Source organism: Cetorhinus maximus, chromosome 23 (assembly GCF_964194155.1).
Source record: "Cetorhinus maximus chromosome 23, sCetMax3.hap1.1, whole genome shotgun sequence".
NCBI lineage: Eukaryota > Metazoa > Chordata > Chondrichthyes > Lamniformes > Cetorhinidae > Cetorhinus > Cetorhinus maximus.
Genome location: NC_135901.1, coordinates 28,052,154 through 28,071,112, shown reverse-complemented (window position 1 = coordinate 28,071,112; position 18,959 = coordinate 28,052,154). Strand labels below are relative to the sequence as shown.

Sequence of the window (18,959 nt, the reverse complement as noted above, 5' to 3'; positions counted from 1 at the left end):
ATGATGATCACTCTGAAGGAATTGTACTAGTCACAAGGAGCTTTGGTCCAGTGATGATTGTGTTCATCACAGTCTCATTCAACCGTGCTGTGTTAGACAGTGGCTGCACCTCGACAGTATGTGGATCAGTTGGTAAAGATGTTATCCAAATTCACCTCGTAATGAGGATTGACACAAGGAGTATGAAAGTTCTACTTGTTTTTGTTTGGTGATGTGAACACATTGACGTCACTAAAAAGAGTGGGGATTTTTGCAAAATAGCTGGAGTCAGCTACTTTATCAGGACGTGTAGTCTCCAGTGTGATACCCTTACTGTTGAGTAAACCTTCCACAAAAAAGGCATAAATGCAACTGGACATGGAGCAAGATAAGGCAACTGTTTTTGGAAAGTCAGTGAATCTGCAGTTTACTCAATCAGGACATTATCGTCTCCCCTTAACAATACCTGATGTTTCTCATCAGAGTGTTTTAGAAGGATTAATGGCATCAATGATAAGAATCAGAGAGAAAAAAATAAATTATTTTAAAACTAAAGACAATTTGCTCACCCTTCCCGTCAAGATAACAAATCCTGCTAAAAGATGCAGGGGTGGTTGGTGAAGAGTATACGGGGCTCAGAGGAGATTAGAGCAAAGTGTGAAATGTGTAAAAAGTATGGGAGGATGCCGTCACATCCTTTTGTAAACCTTCCCTTGGCATGTGACTTTAACCAGGTAGTTGCCATGGATCTAAAGGAATGGGACAAAGACAGAAATATTTTCATTCTACACTTTATAGACATGGTAACCGATTTAGTCTTTCTCAATAATACATGGCAAGGGCAAAAGGGAGATTATAGACCAAGTCATGGAGAAATGGATAGGGACTGGACCTGGGTTACCAGCTAAGTTTCTGACTGATAATGGAGGGGAAATTTGCTAATGACGAGTTTAGAGATGTGTGTGAAAACATGAACATTATGGTCATGAACACCGCAGCTGAAAATCCTTTCAGCAATGGACTCTGTGAAAGGAATCACGCTGTGATCAATGAAATGCTGCAGAAAATCTTAGCTGATCAGCCAAACTGCAAGTTGACAACTGCACTGACATGGACGATTCATGTAAGGAATTTACTTCAGATGGTTGGAGTGAAAAGTCCATTTCAATTGGTCTACAGGAGAAATCCCAAATTAACCTCTGTGCTGGGTGATAGTCCTCCTGCTTTCGAAGGGACTACAATTCGTTCCATTTTTAGTCATCAATTATCGGATTGTTTCATAAAAAGAAGTGCTCGAACTAAGAAATTACTGGGGATCTTAGAAGAGGGATGTCTTAAAATGTAATAATGCTTTGTGCAAAATAAGGAAAATCATATTTTGTCCTCTTTGGTTTGTTTTGAAATATTGTTTGTGCCGATTGTTACAATCCCGGTCAGGACCGTTAACGTTTAAAGAGAAATTCGAACACCCAGTGATAACTGAAAGAATTACACCACATTTACAAAGAAAACCAAAATTTACTGTATATATAAAACAAAAGAATATTAAAAACCAGCACTACGAACTTAACGCTATAGTTTATAAAGATTTAACCCAGTTCTACTTTTCAACTTCTCCACAAGAGAACTTATATTTAAAGGTATCTTGAAGGTTCATTCGCTTCTGTTCCTGGGACCATCCCAAATGGATGTCAAAGCTCTCCAGAATTCACTTTAATTCTCCTCAGTATTCCAGCTATTCTCCAAGCTCCAAGACTTTATGGGGGTCCTTCCATCAGCTTTAGGCTAAGAAACACTGCAATTTTCCCTTAAGGCCTCAAAGCTGTGGACTTCTCAGTTCAAGTGGAAGTTTCACTACCTTCTTGCTGAGGGATTTAAACATGAGGAACACGCTGGTTCCTAATGACCCTCTTGGCTTCTCGTCCCACAGCTGGAAAATAAAAAGAAAAATCCACAATGGATCATCCATTGTTTAAGTGTTCTCACTATCAACACTGACCTTACTGAATAAACAAAGGTCACATTTTAATGTAATTAGCCCAGGCTTGTTTGATTTGTATTTCCATCAGAGTTGTGTTCAACAGTTTCTCAACCCAGAGTTTCCATCGAGCTACATTTCAATCCCCAAAGTTATTTTTGAAAACGTATGAATTATGAACTTAGATATTTGCAGCAGCCGGCATGATGGGCCGAATGGCTTCCTTCCATGCTCTATGAGCCTTGTATACATTGAAAGGGAGGGGATCATCTTCAATTGTGGGTGACATATTAAAGGAAGCAGTGCCTCCTCTTCTCTGAATGTTTAGTTTAACACTGAACATTCTCTGAAGTGGCAGATGGAATTTAATACTGAGAAGACTGAGGCGATGTGATTTCGCAGAGGGGAAAGGGAGAGGAAATTTAGATGTAAATAGAACAGTTCTAAAGACTGAGCAGGGGATTCATGTGCAGAGGTCATTGAAGGTGGCAGGACAGAGTGAGAAAGGAATTAGCAAAGCACATGGGATCTTGGGCTTCAGAAGTAGAGGGATTGAGAACAAAAGCAGGGAAGTTTTGCTGAACCTTTATAAAGCTCTGGTTAGGCCACAGCTAGAGTATTGAGTCCAGTTCTGGTCACCACACTTTAGGAAGGATGTGAGGGTCCCTGAGAGGGTGGAGAGGAGATTTACCAGAATGGTTCCAGGGATGAGGGATTTTAACCACAAGGTTAGGTTGGAGAAGCTGGGGTTGTTCTCCTTGGAGCAAAGGAGGTTGAGGGGAGATTTGATAGAGGTGTACAAGATTATGACAGATTTAGATAAGGAGGACAGAGAAAAGCTGTTCCCATTCGCTGATGGTACAAGGACGAGGCGGACACAGATTTAAAGTTTTGTACAGGAGATATATCTACATCACTGTGGGTATTTCTTCACTGTCGCTGGGTCAAATCCTGGAATTCCTCCCCTACAGCACTGTGGGTGTACTTACACCACATGGACTGCAGCGGTTCAAGAAGGCAGCTCAGCACCACCTTCTTAAGGGCAATTAGGGATGGGCAATAAATGCTGGCCCAGCCAGTGACACCCAAATCCATGAAAGAATGAAAATGAAAAGGTATGGGGGTGATTTGAGGAGGAACATTTTTACACAGTGAGTGGTAATGACCTGGAACTCGCTGTCTACGAGGGGGGTGGAAGCAGAGACAATGAACGGTTTCAAAAAGAAATTGGATGGGCAGTTGAAGAAAATAAATTTTCAGGGGGACAGGGATAGAACGAGGCAATGGGACTGACTGGTTTGCTCTGCAGTGAGCTGGCATGGACACGATGGGCTGAATGGACTCCTTCTCTACCCTAATGACTCTGTGATCTAAAAAGAACAATTTCAGCTGCTCCAGTCTCTCCAACTAACTGAAGTCCCTCATCCCTGGTGCCATTCTCGTAAATCTCCTCTGCACCCTCTCTAAGAACTTCACATCTTTCCTAAAGTGTGGGGCCCAGATATTGGATTCCATTCTTGAGGGATAGAGTTGAAAAGCAGGGAGGTTATGTCCAACTTTTTTTTTGAACCATGGTTAGACTACACTGGGAGTACTGTCAACATCTTTGATCTCCATTTAGAAAAAGGGAATAGAGGCACTGGAGAAGAAGCAACAAAGATTCACAAGAATAATACCAGAAATGAGAGCATTTAACCCTTAGGAAAGGCTGGGGCTGCTTTTATCTAGAAAAGAGAAGACTGAAGGGTGACCTGATGGAAGTCTTTAAGATGATGAAGGGGTTCAATAATCCAATCGGGATTTCATGAGAAACCTCTTTACCCAGCGAATGGTGAGTGTGGGGAACTCGCTCCCACAGCGAGTGGTTGAGGTGAACAGCATGAATACATTTAAGGGGAAGCTAAATACATACATGAGGGAGAAAGGAATAGAAGGATATGCTGGTGGGGGGAAATGAAGAGGGGTGAGTGGAGGCTAATGTGGAGCTTAAATACTGACACAGACCAATTGAGCCGGCTGGCCTGGCCCTGTGCTGTAGACTCAATGGAACTGAGACAAATGTATTTATTTTGGATCTACCAGTAGTGGTAGGAAAAACACTATTTACTGTCCAGGATAAAATAAATGTACTTTATTAGCTTTTGTGGATCATTTCAGTGGAAATGTGCACTCCGAGGCTCAAAGAGCATCAGCCCACTGAAAGCAAACTCGTAAGACCGGCCAGTCCAGCAGAAAGAAACCCACCGACCCTCCCACTTCACCAAGTGTCAGAATGAACATGGTTCAGTCCTGCATGTGATTAACAGCAGCTATCACAGCAGAATCTGACCCCTGGAATCATTTGTGAACTCGCTGGTGTCTCAGCAGGTAGGTTGACCGAGTGAATCCCTGCCCACATTCAGAACAGATGAATGGCCTCTCCCCAGTGTGAATTCGCTGGTGTGTCAGCAGGGTGGATGACTGAGTGTATCTCTTCCCACACTGAGAGCAGGTGACTGGCCTTTCTCCAGTGTGAACCCGTTGGTGTGTCTGCAGGTTACATAACTGAGTGAATCTCTTCCCACACTCAGAGCAAGTGAACGGCCTCTCCCCGGTGTGGATGCGCTGGTGTCTCAGCAGGGAGGATGAATGAGTGAATCCCTTCCCACACTCTAAGCAGGTGAATAGCCTCTCCCCATAGTGATTGTGTTGGTGAATTCCCAGCTGAGACGGGAATCTGAACCCCTTCCCACAGTTCACACATTTCCACGGTTTCACTATGGTGCAGATGCCCTTTGTATCTCTCCAGGTTAGACAATTTTAAAAAATTCATTGATGGGCTGTGGGCGTCGCTGCCTTGGCCAGCATTTATTGCCCATCCCTCGTTGCCCTTCACAACGTGGTGGTGAGCTGCCTTCTTGAACTGCTGAAGCTGAAGAATCATCCACACACAAAACATGTGTATGGTCTCTCCCTGCTGTGAATGGTGTGATGATTTTTCAGTCTGTGTAGTTGGTGAAAGCTCTTTCCACAGTCAGTCCACTGGAACACTCTCACTCGGGTGTGTGTGTCTCAGTGCTTTTCACCTGACGTTTCAAATCTTTTGAAGCAGACAGAACAGACAAACATTTCTCCTTCAAGATTCAATGACTGATGATATTCAGGTTCTGATCAATCGATTGACTCTGTCAGATCTTGACATGACGTTTGATTTCTGTCTGTAAACCCTCCTCTTCTAATATCCTGTAAAAGGAGTTTACAAAATGCATCACTGTCAGTATAGGATAGAAATTCAGAGCAGGCATTTCTGATTACTGTGGAACATTATTTCCTTTTTTGTTCCGTAAAAACTGTCATTCTCCGTCCCACACAAATATAAAATATGCATCTTGTAACGACACGAGTCATATATCAATTTACTGTCCCATTAAATGTCAGCCATCTCCTGGGGAAACCACCCCTTTAACTGTGAACATTAGGAAAGGGCCCATCCTTTTAGCCAGACAAATAAATGTGTCAAGCTGAGGGAGCAAAGGATGTCAATGTCTTTAAGAGAGAGAGAGAGACCTGGGCCAACCTTTCCAGAGTCTGCACCCTCCCTGGATTCACTTCCTTTCCCTTCAGTTCCTGCAAGTCAACAATTTCCCCCCAGAATGAGAAAAGAAATGGAAAGGGGGAGAAAATAAAGTGTTTTACTCACAGATGTTGGACACAGGAGGAAGTTTTAGTCTGTGTGAAGCTCAATCTTCATTCACACAAAGATCGCGCTCTGATTGGCTGGAGGACCAGAATCCTTCAGGTCCTCCAACTCTTCCCATTGGTCAATCTTTAAACATGAAGGGAAGGGGCGGGCTCTCCCCCGCAAAATGTGCAGCTTCCCCTCTCCCCAGTTCCCCGAACGGCTTCTCGCTCTGGCCGGAGCCGTCAGCCGGTTGCCTGGAAACCTTGACTCGAGGAGGTGGAGGGGGAGGGGGAACAATGGGTGGGGGCGGTGCTCCCGTGTCCGCGCGCCTGGCCTGCGGTCTGTCATCTCTCTCCATTGGTCAATCCCTGTTCGACCAGACGAGGTCGTGGAGCCCAAATTATTTCTGAAACAAAAATAAAAATACCTGGAAAAACTCAGCAGCTCTGATAGCATCTGCGGAGAGGAACAGTTAACGTTTCGTGTCCGCATGACTCTTCAACAGAACTAAGGAAAAATAGAAAAGAGGCGAAACATAAGCTGGTTTAAGGGGGGGTGGGACAGGTAGAGCTGGATAGAGGGTCAGTGATAGGTGGAGAAAACCAAAAGATGTCACAGACAAAAGGGCAAAGAGGTGTTGAAGGTGGTGATATTATCTAAAGGAATGTGATCATTAAGGTTAGAAAGCAGGACAAGCAAGGTAGAGATAGCCCTAGTGGGGGTGGGGTGGGGGGAAGGGATCGAAATAAGCTAAAAGGTAGAGATAAAACAATGGATGGAAATACATTTTAAAAATTATTTCGAGGTCTGTCATAAACTACGTGAGATAATATTACTGGTCCCATAGTATTGTAGCGATGTAACATATATATATAGAAAAATATAGACACACACATATATATATCTACACACACACATATATACACACACACACACACACACATATATATAGATATATATCTTCTATATTTCAAGTCACAGGGATCAAAGCAACTAGAATTGTCTGTTCTGAATTTCTAGGTCTCGTGTTGTTGTTGGTCATGTCCACTTGCTCCCTGAATAAAATTCTCCCTCACTCCCCCCACCACTATATCTCTAATAAGTCTGACATTATTGAATATTGCACACAATTTTAGTCCAGTAATATAGACAGATATATGGCGAGCAGCCTGCATGAAGATTTTAGGGTCTCTGTGTACAGGACAGCAAGTGCTGAGCATGGATCTGTCGATCAGCATAAACCGGCACCTTCAGGACAATTGGGAGGGTGAATATCAGGTACACAGAGTGAGAACAGAGGGAGAGTGTGTGGGATGGAGATTTACAACTTCTGGAGAATGAGAGAGAAAATAATGTTCCAGAAAAACTCAAATTGTCTGTTCTGAATTTCTACTCTGCACTGACTTTTGTAAACTCCTTTTACAGGATATTAGAAGAGGGGAACTTACAGACAGAAATCTCAAACCAAACAGCACGTCAGGATCTGACAGAGCCAGTCGATTCACCAGGACCTGAATATCATTGGTTTTTGAATATAGAAGGAGAAATGTTTCCCTGTTCTGTCCGCATCAAAAGATTTTAAACATCAGTGTGGCTGGAAAAGCACCGAGATGCAGACATCTGAGTGAGTGGGTTCCAGCACATTAACTGCGGAAAGAGCTTTAATCAGTTACACAGCCCAAAATAAATCACACCATTCACAGCAGGGAGAGACTGTACACATGTTCTGTGTGTGGACGAGGCTTCAACTGATATTCAAACCTCAATAGTCACAAGGGCACCCACCATGGAGAAATGGTGGAAATGTGGGGACTGTGGGATGGGATTCAAAGCCCCGTCAGCTCTGGAAACTCATCGACGCATACACACCGGGAAAGGCCTTTCACCTGCTTTGTGTGTGGGAAGGGATTTATTAAGTCATCCAACCTGAAGCTACACAAGCGAGTTCACAGCGCAGAGAGGCCATACACCTGCTCTGTGTGTGGGAAGGGATTCATTGATTCATCCACCCTGCAGAAACACTAGTGAGTTCACACCGGGGAGAGGCTATTCACCTGCTCTGAGTGTGGGAAGGGATTCACTCAGTCATCCCACCTACAGACACACCAGAGAGTTCACAGTGGAGAGAGGCCGTTCACCTGCTCTGACTGTGGAAAGGGATTCACTCAGTCATCCCTGCTGCAGATACACTAGCAAGTTCACAATGGAGAGAAGCCATTCTGCTGCTCTGCATGTGGGAAGGGATTCACTGATTCATCCAACTTGCAGAGACACAAGCGAGTTCACACCGGGGAGAAGCCATTCACCTGCTCTGAGTGTGGGAAGGGATTTACTCAGTCAGTGCACCTGCAGACACACCAGCGAGTTCACACTGGGGAGAGGCCATTCACCTGCTGTGTGTGGGAAGGGATTCACTTGTTCATCGGAGCTGCTGAGACACCATGGCTGACACACCGATTAGAGATTTTTTAGATACTCTGACTGCGGGTGTTAACTGTATCTATTCAGGTTAAGTAGATATTGATTGTATATTTACATGAGTACACATCAATAGAGACTTACTGACATAGTGTGGAGTCAGGAGGAATATACCTGTAATGTTTCACTCTGTGAATAAATCTATACCAAAATAATGATTGACTCCACCCTAAGGCTGTCAGGATTAGAACATGGTAACAGATAAAGCTGGTCTAATATGGGGAGACTGGAGCAACTGAAATTTCTCTCTGCAGATCATAGAGTCATTAGGGTTGGGAATGGGGCCATTCAGCCCATTGAGTCCATGCCGGCTCCCTGTAGAGCAAACCAGTCAGTCCCATTGCCCTGTTCTATCCCCGTATCGCTGGAAGTTTATTTCCCTCAAGTGCCCATCCAATCTCGTTTCAAAAACATTCCATCATCTCTGCTTCTACCACATTCATAGGAAGTGATTTCCAGGTCATTACCACTCATTTTAACCGCACACGAGGCTCATAGAGCACAGTAGGAGGCTATTTGGCCCATCATGCCCATGCTGGCTCTTTGAAAGAGCTATCCAATTCATTCCATTGTCCTATAGTTTTGTTTTCCTTTCAAGGATCTGTCCTGTTCCCTTTTCAAAGATAAATTCAAATCTGCTCCTCACACCATTTTCAGGCAGTGCATTCCACATCACAACAACTCGCTGTGTTTTCATTCAAGTAATTCAGGATATTCTGTGTTTTGATTTTCACAGAGTATTCAAAATCGTGTCAATGACATGGTTATTACACAAAATTAAAGCTCATCGTTATCAATGATTTTGATGAAGGGGCTGAGTTTAAATATCCAAGTATGCGGACAATTAGAAATAAATTGCATTTCTATAGCACCTCTCATGACCACAGGACCTCCTAAAATGTTTTACAGTCAACAAAGTACATTTGAAGTATAGTCACTGTTGTAATGTAGGAAACTGTATGTAGGTTGGGTAATCAAATTTACTTTTAAAATTCAATCACTTTCATACCATATTCACTGTTATGAGTAACAAGGTCAAGGAAGCCATTTTAAACCCTAACATGTGGCTTGCTGCAGCCATTTCACATTCTGTAACTTAAATAAATATATATTGATTTCATATCGAAAGGCAGTCATGAAAGAAATGATTATTCAGTTATGAACCTTGCAATATAATAGATAATTACTTTGTAAAGGCTGGATCTTTATTTTAAAAATTAACACTGTATAAACCTAAATGTTTCTCGACACTGCAGAGCTAGCAGTAATTGTTTAAACAAAGACATTCTTTTCTAATTTTGATAAGCTACAGGACTTCATATTCTGTCAAAGTCCAGCTCAAGAATAAAGCTCATTTTTCAATACAATCAAAATCAGTAAGAAAGAAAGCTATTGTCTTCCACAAGCTGTCTTTTTGAACCAATGTACCTTGTATTAACCAAATGTGTTAATTCAAAATTACTGTATTAATTAGCTACCAGTCGGTATTAGATGATTGAATAAGTAGTGAGCCTTAACTGAGTTACAATTATTAATCAGTAATTATATTAAAAGACTGAATTTCATTTTCTGTAAAAATATAAAACCTTAATTGCTGTGTTTGTAAAGAATGTGCAATGAAGAGAAATGTACCGGCAAGAGAGACCTTCAAGCTCTGATTAGCCTCAACATTTGAAACTGTATGAATAAGGGATTGTATAAAATCAGACTGGGGATAACTCCCCTGCTCTTCTAAAAATTGGTGGCTGCGGAAAGTTCAAAGTCCACCTTAAGCAGCAGACAGGGCCCTTGGGTCCAAAGACAGCAGCTCTGACAGTGCTGCACTCCCTCAGTGCTGGCACTCAGAATGTTGAATGTGATTTTTGTCCTCAGGTCCCCGGACTGGAACTTGAACCCACAACCTTCTGACCCAGAGATGAGAGTGTGACCCACTGAGCCACGGCTGACACAATACATAATATAATGCTAGAAGGGGAAAGTTATCATTTAAAATCCCCCACCCTATGCCTCCAGCGCTTGAATCTCATAATAAAAACCCCAGTTTAAATAACAAGCATTTGATAGACAAATGTTGAAGAGTTTCAGAGCCACACGTTTTGAGTTCCCATATGAGCCTCCAGCACCTTTCTGTCTCTCCATTGCCTGTGTCAATGACAGCCAGGTGACGGAGCTGAGGGCTGAATTTAGCTGAGAATAACAGGGCCTGCGCCCCAGTTGGGAAACTGCCATGGGAATTGCACTGATCGAGAGACAGGAAGGTTCTGGAGGGCTGACCGGGAAATAGGCCTCCAACCAATCAGGGCACAGGAGGGAGTGACCGGGGCTGATAGTGACCTGGCCCCCAGGGTTCAGTGCCCCTGCATCCAAAGCGGGGAGTCACGGGAACAGGGTACAGAGGAGGCGAATAGAAACCATTTGGGTCCAGAACATTGTGCACAGCCTTTTACTCTGGTTGTCTTTGATCCTCAAGTAATTTTCCGTTTTTTTTTAACCATGTTCAATTTCATTAATAAACTTTTATCAGTAAAAATATTTGATTTTTCTGGGCTTTTCATGATTGGATTTCTGCACTTCAGGGAAAGTGGGTGAGAGGGGTTGGCAGGCTCTTTTACAGAAAGTGAGTCCCTCTAAGGTAATTGGCAAAGGAGCCAGAGGGAGAGATGAGATTTTATTTTTCACACAGCGATGTTCGAAAATGGGGGTCAGGGAGTCAATTAACCCTTTATCCCCTTTTCCCAAACTCTGAAATGATTCACAGTGATAACCCTTATTGGTGACAGTGGTTAGATTTTACTCAGTATAAATAAGACCTGACACATGCTCATGTCTGAGCAGTAGTATCAAGGTGCAGCAGCATTACCATTACACTCTGGGTAGAAGCACCATCTCCACGTAAATGCTCCCTGCTCTGCCCCATATGCCATGGCACCAGTCAATGCAATATGTAAAACCTCTACAAATCTCTGTGCTCGGGGAATCCCTTCTGATACTTTTTTACATCACAAAGTCTATGGAGACTGATTTAACCCAATCATTGCTGAGCTAACATTTGAACGGACCAATTACAAAACCTGCCATTGAAACATCTGTACCCGGCCAAGCCACGTCAAACTCTCAAACAATTGGCTTCCCATGCTCCGTCCCCAGTACAGGGAGTCAGCATTCCCATGCCAAGCAGTGAAAACATGGTGGCCTTGACACCCAGGTGTCATCTAGGATTCAAGGCACTCTTGTTTTCTCTGTCCTCTGGGAGCTGTTCATCTCCCTGTTCCCACATAGCAAGTCGTCTGATCTCAGCTCTGCCAGATTTCTGCTGAGGTTTGGCCCCTTTTACAACTTTCGGTTTTCAAATGTGATTTTCCTTAAAAAAAAAAGGTTCAGAGGCAAATGATAGAAATATCTTCCAGAGAAATCTATCAACTTATTCATCTCATCTACACCTCCCTGACTTTCACTAGAATGTCGGTGGATACCACATTGATACATTCCACTGGTCACTCTGGTGAGTTACATCAATTCCTTTACTGTCCAATACAATATATTCATCATATCTTTAAAACAGAAATCAAACATTCCCAATTGATTTCAGGCATTAACATCTTTGGTTTGCTCTTTATTGAAGACGTCAGGCTGGGGTTGATCTCCTTGGAGCAAAGGAGGTTGAGGGGAGATTTGATAGATTCTGACAGGTGGAGAGAAGATGGGCAAAGAAAAGCTGTTCCCATTCGCTGATGGTACAAGATTGAGGGGGACACAGATTTAAGGTTGTGGACAGGAGATGCAGGGGGAAATGTGAGGAAGAATATTTTTACACAGTGAGTGGTAATAACCTGGAACTCGCTGCCTATGAGGGGGGTGGAAGCAGAGACGATGAACAATGTCAAAAGCCAATTGGATGGGCATTTGAGGGAAATATGGACTTAATGGGCTGAATGGCCTTCTTGTGTGTCCTAATGACTCCATGTTCCAAAGACAGAAATTTCAGCCGCTCCGATCTCTCCAACTAACTGAAGTCCCTCATCCCTGGTGCCATTCTCATCAATTTCCTCTGCTCCCTCTCTTAGAATATCACATCTTTCCTAAAGTGTGGGGCCCAGATATAGGGTTCCATTCTAGAGGGATAGAATTGAAAAGCAGAGAGGTTATGTTCAACATATTTTGAATCATGGTTAGATAACACTGGGAGCAATGTCAACATTAGTGATTTCAATTTAGAAAAAGGAAATAGCAGCACTGGAGAAGGGGCAACAAAGATTCACAAGAATAAAACCAGAACTGAAAGCATTTAACCCTCAGGAAATGGTGGGGCTGCTTTGCTCTAGAAAAGAGAAGACGGAAGGGTGACCTGATGGAAGACTTTAAGATGATGAAGGGGATTTCATGAGAAACCTCTACCCAGCGAGTGGTGAGAATGTGGAACTCAATACCACAGCGAGCGGTTGAGGTGAATAGCATGAATATATTTAAGGTGAAGCTAGATACATACGTGAGGGAGAAAGGAATAGAAGGATATGCTGATGGTGGGGGGAGATGAAGAGGGGTGGGTGGAGGCTCATGTGGAGCATAAATACTGACAGAGACCAATTGAGCTCACTGGCCTGGCCCTGTGCTGTCAACTCAATGGAAATGAGACAAATGTATTTATTTTAGATCTACCTGTAGTGGTAGGAAAAACACTATTTACTGTCCAGGATAAAATAAATGTACTTAATCAGCTTTTGTGGATCATTTCAGTGGAAATGTGCACTCCCAGGCTCAAAGAGAATCAGCCACTGGAATCAAAGTCGTGAGACCAGCCAGTCCAGCAGAAAGAAACCCTCCGACGCTCCCACTTCACCAACTGTCAGAATGAACATGGTTCAGTCCTGGATGTGATTAACAGCATCAATAACAGCAGAATCCAAGTCTGCAATCACTTGTGAACTCGCTGGTGTGTCAGCAGGTTGGATGACTGAGTGAATCCCTTCCTACACACAGAACAGATGAATGGCTTCTCCCCGGTATGAACTCGCTGATGTGTCAGCAGACTGGATGACTGAGTGAATCCCTTCCCACATGTGGAGCATGTGAAAGGCCTCTCCCCGGTGTGAACTCGCTGGTGTAGCAGCAGGCTGGATGTATCTCTGAATCCCTTCCCACACACACAACAGATGAACAGCTTCTCCCCACTGTGAACTCGCTGGTGAGAAAGCAGGGTGGATGACTGTGTGAATCCTTTCCCACACACAGAGCAGGTGAATGGCCTCTCGCCAGTGTGAACTCGCTGGTGTAGCAGCAACTTGGATAACTGAACGAATCCCTTTCCACACTCAGAGCAAGTGAATGGTCTCTCGCCGTTGTGAACTGGCTGGTGTGTCAGCAGGTGGGATAACTGATTAAATGCCTTGCCACACTCAGAGCAGCTGAATGGCCTCTCCCCGGTGTGAACTCGCTTGTGTTTCTGCAGATTGGATGAATTAGTAAATCCCTTCTTACACTCAGAACAGATAAATGGTCTCTCCCCGATGTGAACTCGTTGGTGTGTCTGCAAATGGGATAACAGAGCGAATGCCTTCCCACACTCAGGGCAGTTGAATGGCCGCTCCCCGTTGTGAACTCGCTGGTGTGTCTGCAAATTGGATAACCGAGTGAATCCCTTCCCGCACGCAGAGCAGGTGTAGGGTCTTTCCCCAGTGTGAACTCGCTGGTGCATCAACAGGTTGGATGAATCACTGAATCGCTTCCCACACTCGGGGCAGGTGAATGGCCTCTCCCCAGTGTGACTGCGTCGATGAATCTCCAGCTCAGACGGGGCTTTGAATCCCTTCCCACAGTCCCAACATTTCCACGGTTTCTCCATGGTGCGTGTGTCCTTGTGTCTCTCCAGATTCAATGATCAAAGGCAGCTTCATCCACACACAAAACACACTGTGGTCTCTCCCCACTGTGAATGGGGCAATGATTTTTCAGCCTGTGTGTCTGGTTAAAGCTCTTTCCACAGTCAGTGCACTGGAACACTCACTCGGGTGCGTCTCTCTCGGTTCTTTTCCAGTCACACTGAAGCTTAAAACCTTCTGAAGCAGACAGAACAGACAAACATTTCTCCTGCTCAGTTCAAAGGGCCAGTGATATTCAAGACCCAATTAATCAAATGACTCTGTCAGATCTTGAAGTGAAGCTTGATTTGAAATTTCTGTCTGCAAATCTTCCCCTTCTAATATCCTGTGGAAGGAATTTACAAAAATCATCACTGTCAGTACAGGATAGAAATTAAGAGACAATTCAAGTTTATATGGGATATTCTTTCCTCTCTTGCTCCCCAAATATAAATCTCCGTCCCATACACTTGCCCTCCATTCTCATTCTGCTGTACCTAATGCACACCCTCCCAATTCTCCTGAAGGTGCCGATTCATGCTGATCGACAGATCCATGGTCATTTTTTCCTGTCCTGGACACATAGACCTGAAAATCTTAGGCAGGCTGCTAACCTAAATATCTATGTGTAGAAATATATATGTATATTTACTGATTAGCAATACAGAGAGGATGAGGTGAAACTTTAATTCTGCAGCAAGTGCTTATGGCCTGGAACTCGCTGCCTATGAGGGTGGCAGAAGCAGAGCCAATGAATGATTCCAAAATTAAACTGGATGGGGCCCTTGAAGGAAATAAACTGGGATGTTGAAGGGAATGGCACTGACGAGATTTCTCTACAGCATGGACTAGAGTTGCTGAATATTCTCTATCCCTGCAATAATGACTCTGACTGGAAATATATAACTGTAGCTACAATACGATATTATAAGCCAACAACTAAGAATAAATGAACTATATAAAGCCTTAAATAGTCTATGGACAAGGCATCACATAACAACTAGACATACCCCTGTCTTATATTCATTTACTTCCCCCTTAAATGTCAGCCATCTCCTGGGGAAACTACCCCTTTAATTGTGAACATTAGGAAAGAGACCATTCTTTTAGCCAGACAAATAAATGTGTCAAGCTGCGGGAGCAAAGGATGTCAATGTATTTAAGACAGAGAGAGAGACCTGGGCCAATCTTTCCAGAGTCTGCAACCTCCCTGGATTCACTTCCTTTCCCCTCAGTTCCTGCAAGTCAACAATTTGCCGCCAGAATGAGAAAAGAAATGGAAAGGGGGAAATATTGATTTACTCACCGATGTTGGACACAGGAGGAAGTTTTGGTCTGATGCTCATTGTCCAACCTCCGCATTGTGACGTCCACAATGGAACCCTGCCTGAATCAGCCAATAGGAATCACTCTGCTCCGCGGTGACGTCCTCAGGTTCCAGTCTGCAGGCCAGGTGCGCGGACACGGGAGCCCCGCCCCAACCCATTGTTCCCCTTCCCCCTCCACCACCTCGAGCCAAGGTTTCCAGGCAACCGGCTGACGGCTCCGGCCAGAGCGAGAAGCCACTCAGAGAACTCGGGACGGGGAAACTGCGCATGTGCGGGGGAGAGCCCGCCCGCTTTCCTTCTGCATGCGGAGCGATTGATCATTGGGAAGAGTCGGAGGACCGGAAGGACTCTGGCCCTCCAGCCAATCAGAGCGCGGGCTTTGTGTGAATGATGATTGAGCTTCACACAGACTAAAACTTCCTCCTGTGTCCAACATCTGTGAGTAAAACACTTTCTTTTCTCCCCCTTTCCATTTCTTTTCTCATTCTGGGGGGAAATTGTTGACTTGCAGGAGCTGAAGTGAATCCAGGGAGGGTGCAGACTCTGGAAAGGTTGGCCCAGGTCTCTCTCTCTCTCTCTCTCTTAAAGACATTGACATCCTTTGCTCCTTCAGCTTGACACATTTATTTGTCTGGCTAAAAGGATGGTCCCTTTCCTAATGTTCACAATTAAAGGGGTGGTTTCCCCAGGAGATGGATGACATTTAAGGGGACAGTAAATTAATATAGGACAGAGATATGTCCAATGTTGTTATGTGTTACACATTAGATATAATATTTATGGTTCTGTAATAAAGTATGTTTATTATTAGTACTAGTCTGATAATATAGCACTGTAGCTTCGTTATATATTTCCAGTAAAAGAGTCATTACGATACAATAGGAGTCCATTCAGCAATTCGAGTCCACGCTGACTCTCTGTAGAACAATCCAGTCAGTCCCATTTCTCCTCTATATCCCTGTTCCCCTGCAAGTTTATTTCCTTCAAATCGATTTCATTCATCCATCCAATTTTGTTTTGAAATTATTAATCGTCTGCCCTTCCAACACCCTCATAGGCAGCTAGTTCCAGGTCATGTCCACTTGCTTCCTAATAAAATCTCTTCCTCACTTCCCCCACTGTATCTCTAATCAAGTGATACGCACTGTTTATTACCCACAGTTTTAGTCCAGTCATATATATGCCTGGCAGCCTGCATGAAGTTCTTCAGATCTCTTTGTTTCCAGGATAGGAAACAGTGAGCATGGATCTGTTGGTCAGCATGAGTCGGCACCTTCAGGAGAATTGGGGGGCGTGTATCAGGTACGGCAGAGTGAGAATGGAGGGAGTGTGTGTGGGATGGAGATTTACAGCTTTTGTGGCTACAAGAATGGGAATTCTGTGGAGAGTGACTCACCTTCTGACTCTCCAAAGCCTGTCCGCCAACTACAAGGCACAAGTCAGGAGTGAGATGGAATACTCCCCACATGCCTGGATGAGGGCAGCTCCAACAACACTCAAAGCTCGACACTATCCAGGACAGAGCAGCCCGCTTGATTGGCACCGCATCGACAAACATTCACTCCCTCCCCCACCGACACACAGTAGCAACAGTGTGTCCCATCTACTAGATGCACTGCAGGAACTCACCAAGGCTTCTTTGACTGCACCTTTCAAAACCGTGACCTCTAACATGTGGAAGGACAAGAGCAGCAGACACATGGGAACATCACCACCTGGAAGTTCCCCTCCAAGCCACACACCATCCTGACTCAGAACTATATCAGCATTCCTTCACTGTCACAAGGTCAAAATCCTGGAACTTCCTTCCTCACAGCAATGTGGGTGTATCGGCAGCGGTTCAAGAAAGCAGCTCACCACCACCTTCTCAAGGGCAACTAGGGGTGGACAACAAATGCTGGTCCGGCCAGCAACACCCCCATCCCCATGAATGAATTAAAAAAAATGCAAAGAATGTTCCACAATAAAGAGAATTGTCTGTTCTGAATTTCTATCCTGTACTGACAGTGATGATTTTGTAAATTCTTTTTACAGGATATTAGAAGAGGAGGATTTGCAAACATAAATCTGAAACCAAACTTCACATCAAGTTCTGACAGGGTCACTCAATTCATCAAGTTCTGAATATCATCAGCCTTTGTATTTGGGAGAAATGTTTGTTCTGTCTCCTTCATAAGATTTCAAACATCAATGTGACTGGAAAAACACCGAGACACACACACACACACACCCGAGTGAGAGTGTTTCCAGTGCACTGACTGTGGAAAGTGCTTTAACCAGTTACACAGACTGAAAAAACATCACCACGTTCACAACGGGGGGCAACTGTACACGCGTTCTCAGTGTGGGCGAAGCTTCAACTGATCATCGGCCCTGGAGAGACACAAGGACACCCGCACCATGGAGAAACCATGGAAATGTGGGGACTGTGGGAAGGGATTCAAATCCCCATCTGCACTGGACACCCATCGACGCATTCACACCGGGGAGAGGCCGTTCATCTGCTCTGTGTGTGGGAAGGGATTCACTAAGTCATCGAACCTGCTGACACACAAGCGAGTTCACACTGGGGAGAGGCCGTTCATCTGCTCCGTGTGTGGGAAGAGATTCACTGAGTCATCCAGCCTGCGGAGACATCAGAAACTTTTCAACTGATTACAGACTTTGGTTTTTGCTTTTATCACTGCTGTTAATCTCATCCAGGACTGAACCGTCTTCATTCTGACACTTGGTGAAGTGGGAGGGTCGGAGGGTTTCTTTCTGCTGGACTGGCCGGTCTCACGACTTTGCTTCCAGTGGCTGATGCTCTTTGAGACTTGTTGCAAATATCTAGTTTCATATTTCATATGAATTACAGAATGAAAGGGTGTTTGGAATGGAAAAGATATTTAGTTTGAAACTGTTTGGAACTCCCCAGAGCATGCTGGGTTGCCATGGAGATGGGCTGTGCTGGTTGGAAGGTTCTTTTGTTTATTTTTTCCGGGTGTTTCTCACAGAAGGAAACTACAAAGGTACCAGTCTAAGCTGCCTGTGGTAGGTTGGGAAACCACATTAAAAGTTTTGATGCTAGACAGACAATTTAAGGAATGCAGAGGCAGTGGCTTAGTGGTATTGTCACTGGCACTAGTAATCCAGTGACACAGGGTAATGCTCTGGGGTTGTGGGTTCGAATCTCACCATGGCAGATGGTGCAATTTGAATTCAATCAGTAAAAATCTGGAATTAATTGAAGAAATGTTCCTCGTTTCCCCACAACAAATTGAACCAATCAGCTGAACTATAACTTGTATCTAAACAGGGTGTCCTGGAACACCTGGTGCTCTGACCCCTTCCTGACCTTAACACCAGTTTTTTTTCCATAAAGCTACATCACATTATCTGGAACTTAAAGAGACAGGCACTTGAAGACTTTTCATCATTAAGCTTACAATTGATAATGTTCATTCTGACACTTGGTGAAGTGGGAGGGTCGGAGGGTTTCTTTCTGCTGGACTGGCTGGTCTCATGACTTTGCTTCCAGTGGCTGATGCTTTTTGAGCCTGGGAGTGCACATTTCCACTGAAATGATCCACAAAAGCTGGTGAACGACATTTATTTAATCCTGGATAGTAAATAGTGTTTTTCCTACCACTACAGGTAGATCTAAAATAAATAGATTTGTCTCTGTTCCATTGAGTCTA

General features: G+C 44.1%; 3 protein-coding genes and 1 pseudogene across 5 annotated transcripts in view; 1 reads left to right on the top strand and 3 right to left on the bottom strand.

Annotated features, from left to right (window-relative positions):
* The window catches only part of LOC144697407 (uncharacterized), a 456,361-nt pseudogene that overhangs the window by 4,556 nt on the left and 432,846 nt on the right, over window positions 1–18,959 (top strand). The gene's annotated exons all lie outside the window — the stretch shown is intronic.
* The window catches only part of LOC144696981 (uncharacterized), a 159,756-nt gene that overhangs the window by 62,114 nt on the left and 78,683 nt on the right, over window positions 1–18,959 (bottom strand). The gene's annotated exons all lie outside the window — the stretch shown is intronic.
* LOC144697450 (uncharacterized) overlaps window positions 1–18,959 on the bottom strand; it is a 190,551-nt gene that overhangs the window by 152,301 nt on the left and 19,291 nt on the right. The gene's annotated exons all lie outside the window — the stretch shown is intronic.
* The window catches only part of LOC144697448 (uncharacterized), a 47,824-nt gene that overhangs the window by 9,588 nt on the left and 19,277 nt on the right, over window positions 1–18,959 (bottom strand). Inside the window, exons 2-4 of the mRNA XM_078569425.1 lie at window positions 13,256–14,297; window positions 4,503–4,625; window positions 3,542–3,551 (exon numbers count right to left, since the gene is read on the bottom strand). Of these exons, the coding sequence (XP_078425551.1) occupies window positions 3,542–3,551; window positions 4,503–4,625; window positions 13,256–13,935 (813 nt within the window). The 5' untranslated portion in view covers window positions 13,936–14,297. The remainder of the gene's footprint in view (window positions 1–3,541; window positions 3,552–4,502; window positions 4,626–13,255; window positions 14,298–18,959) is intronic.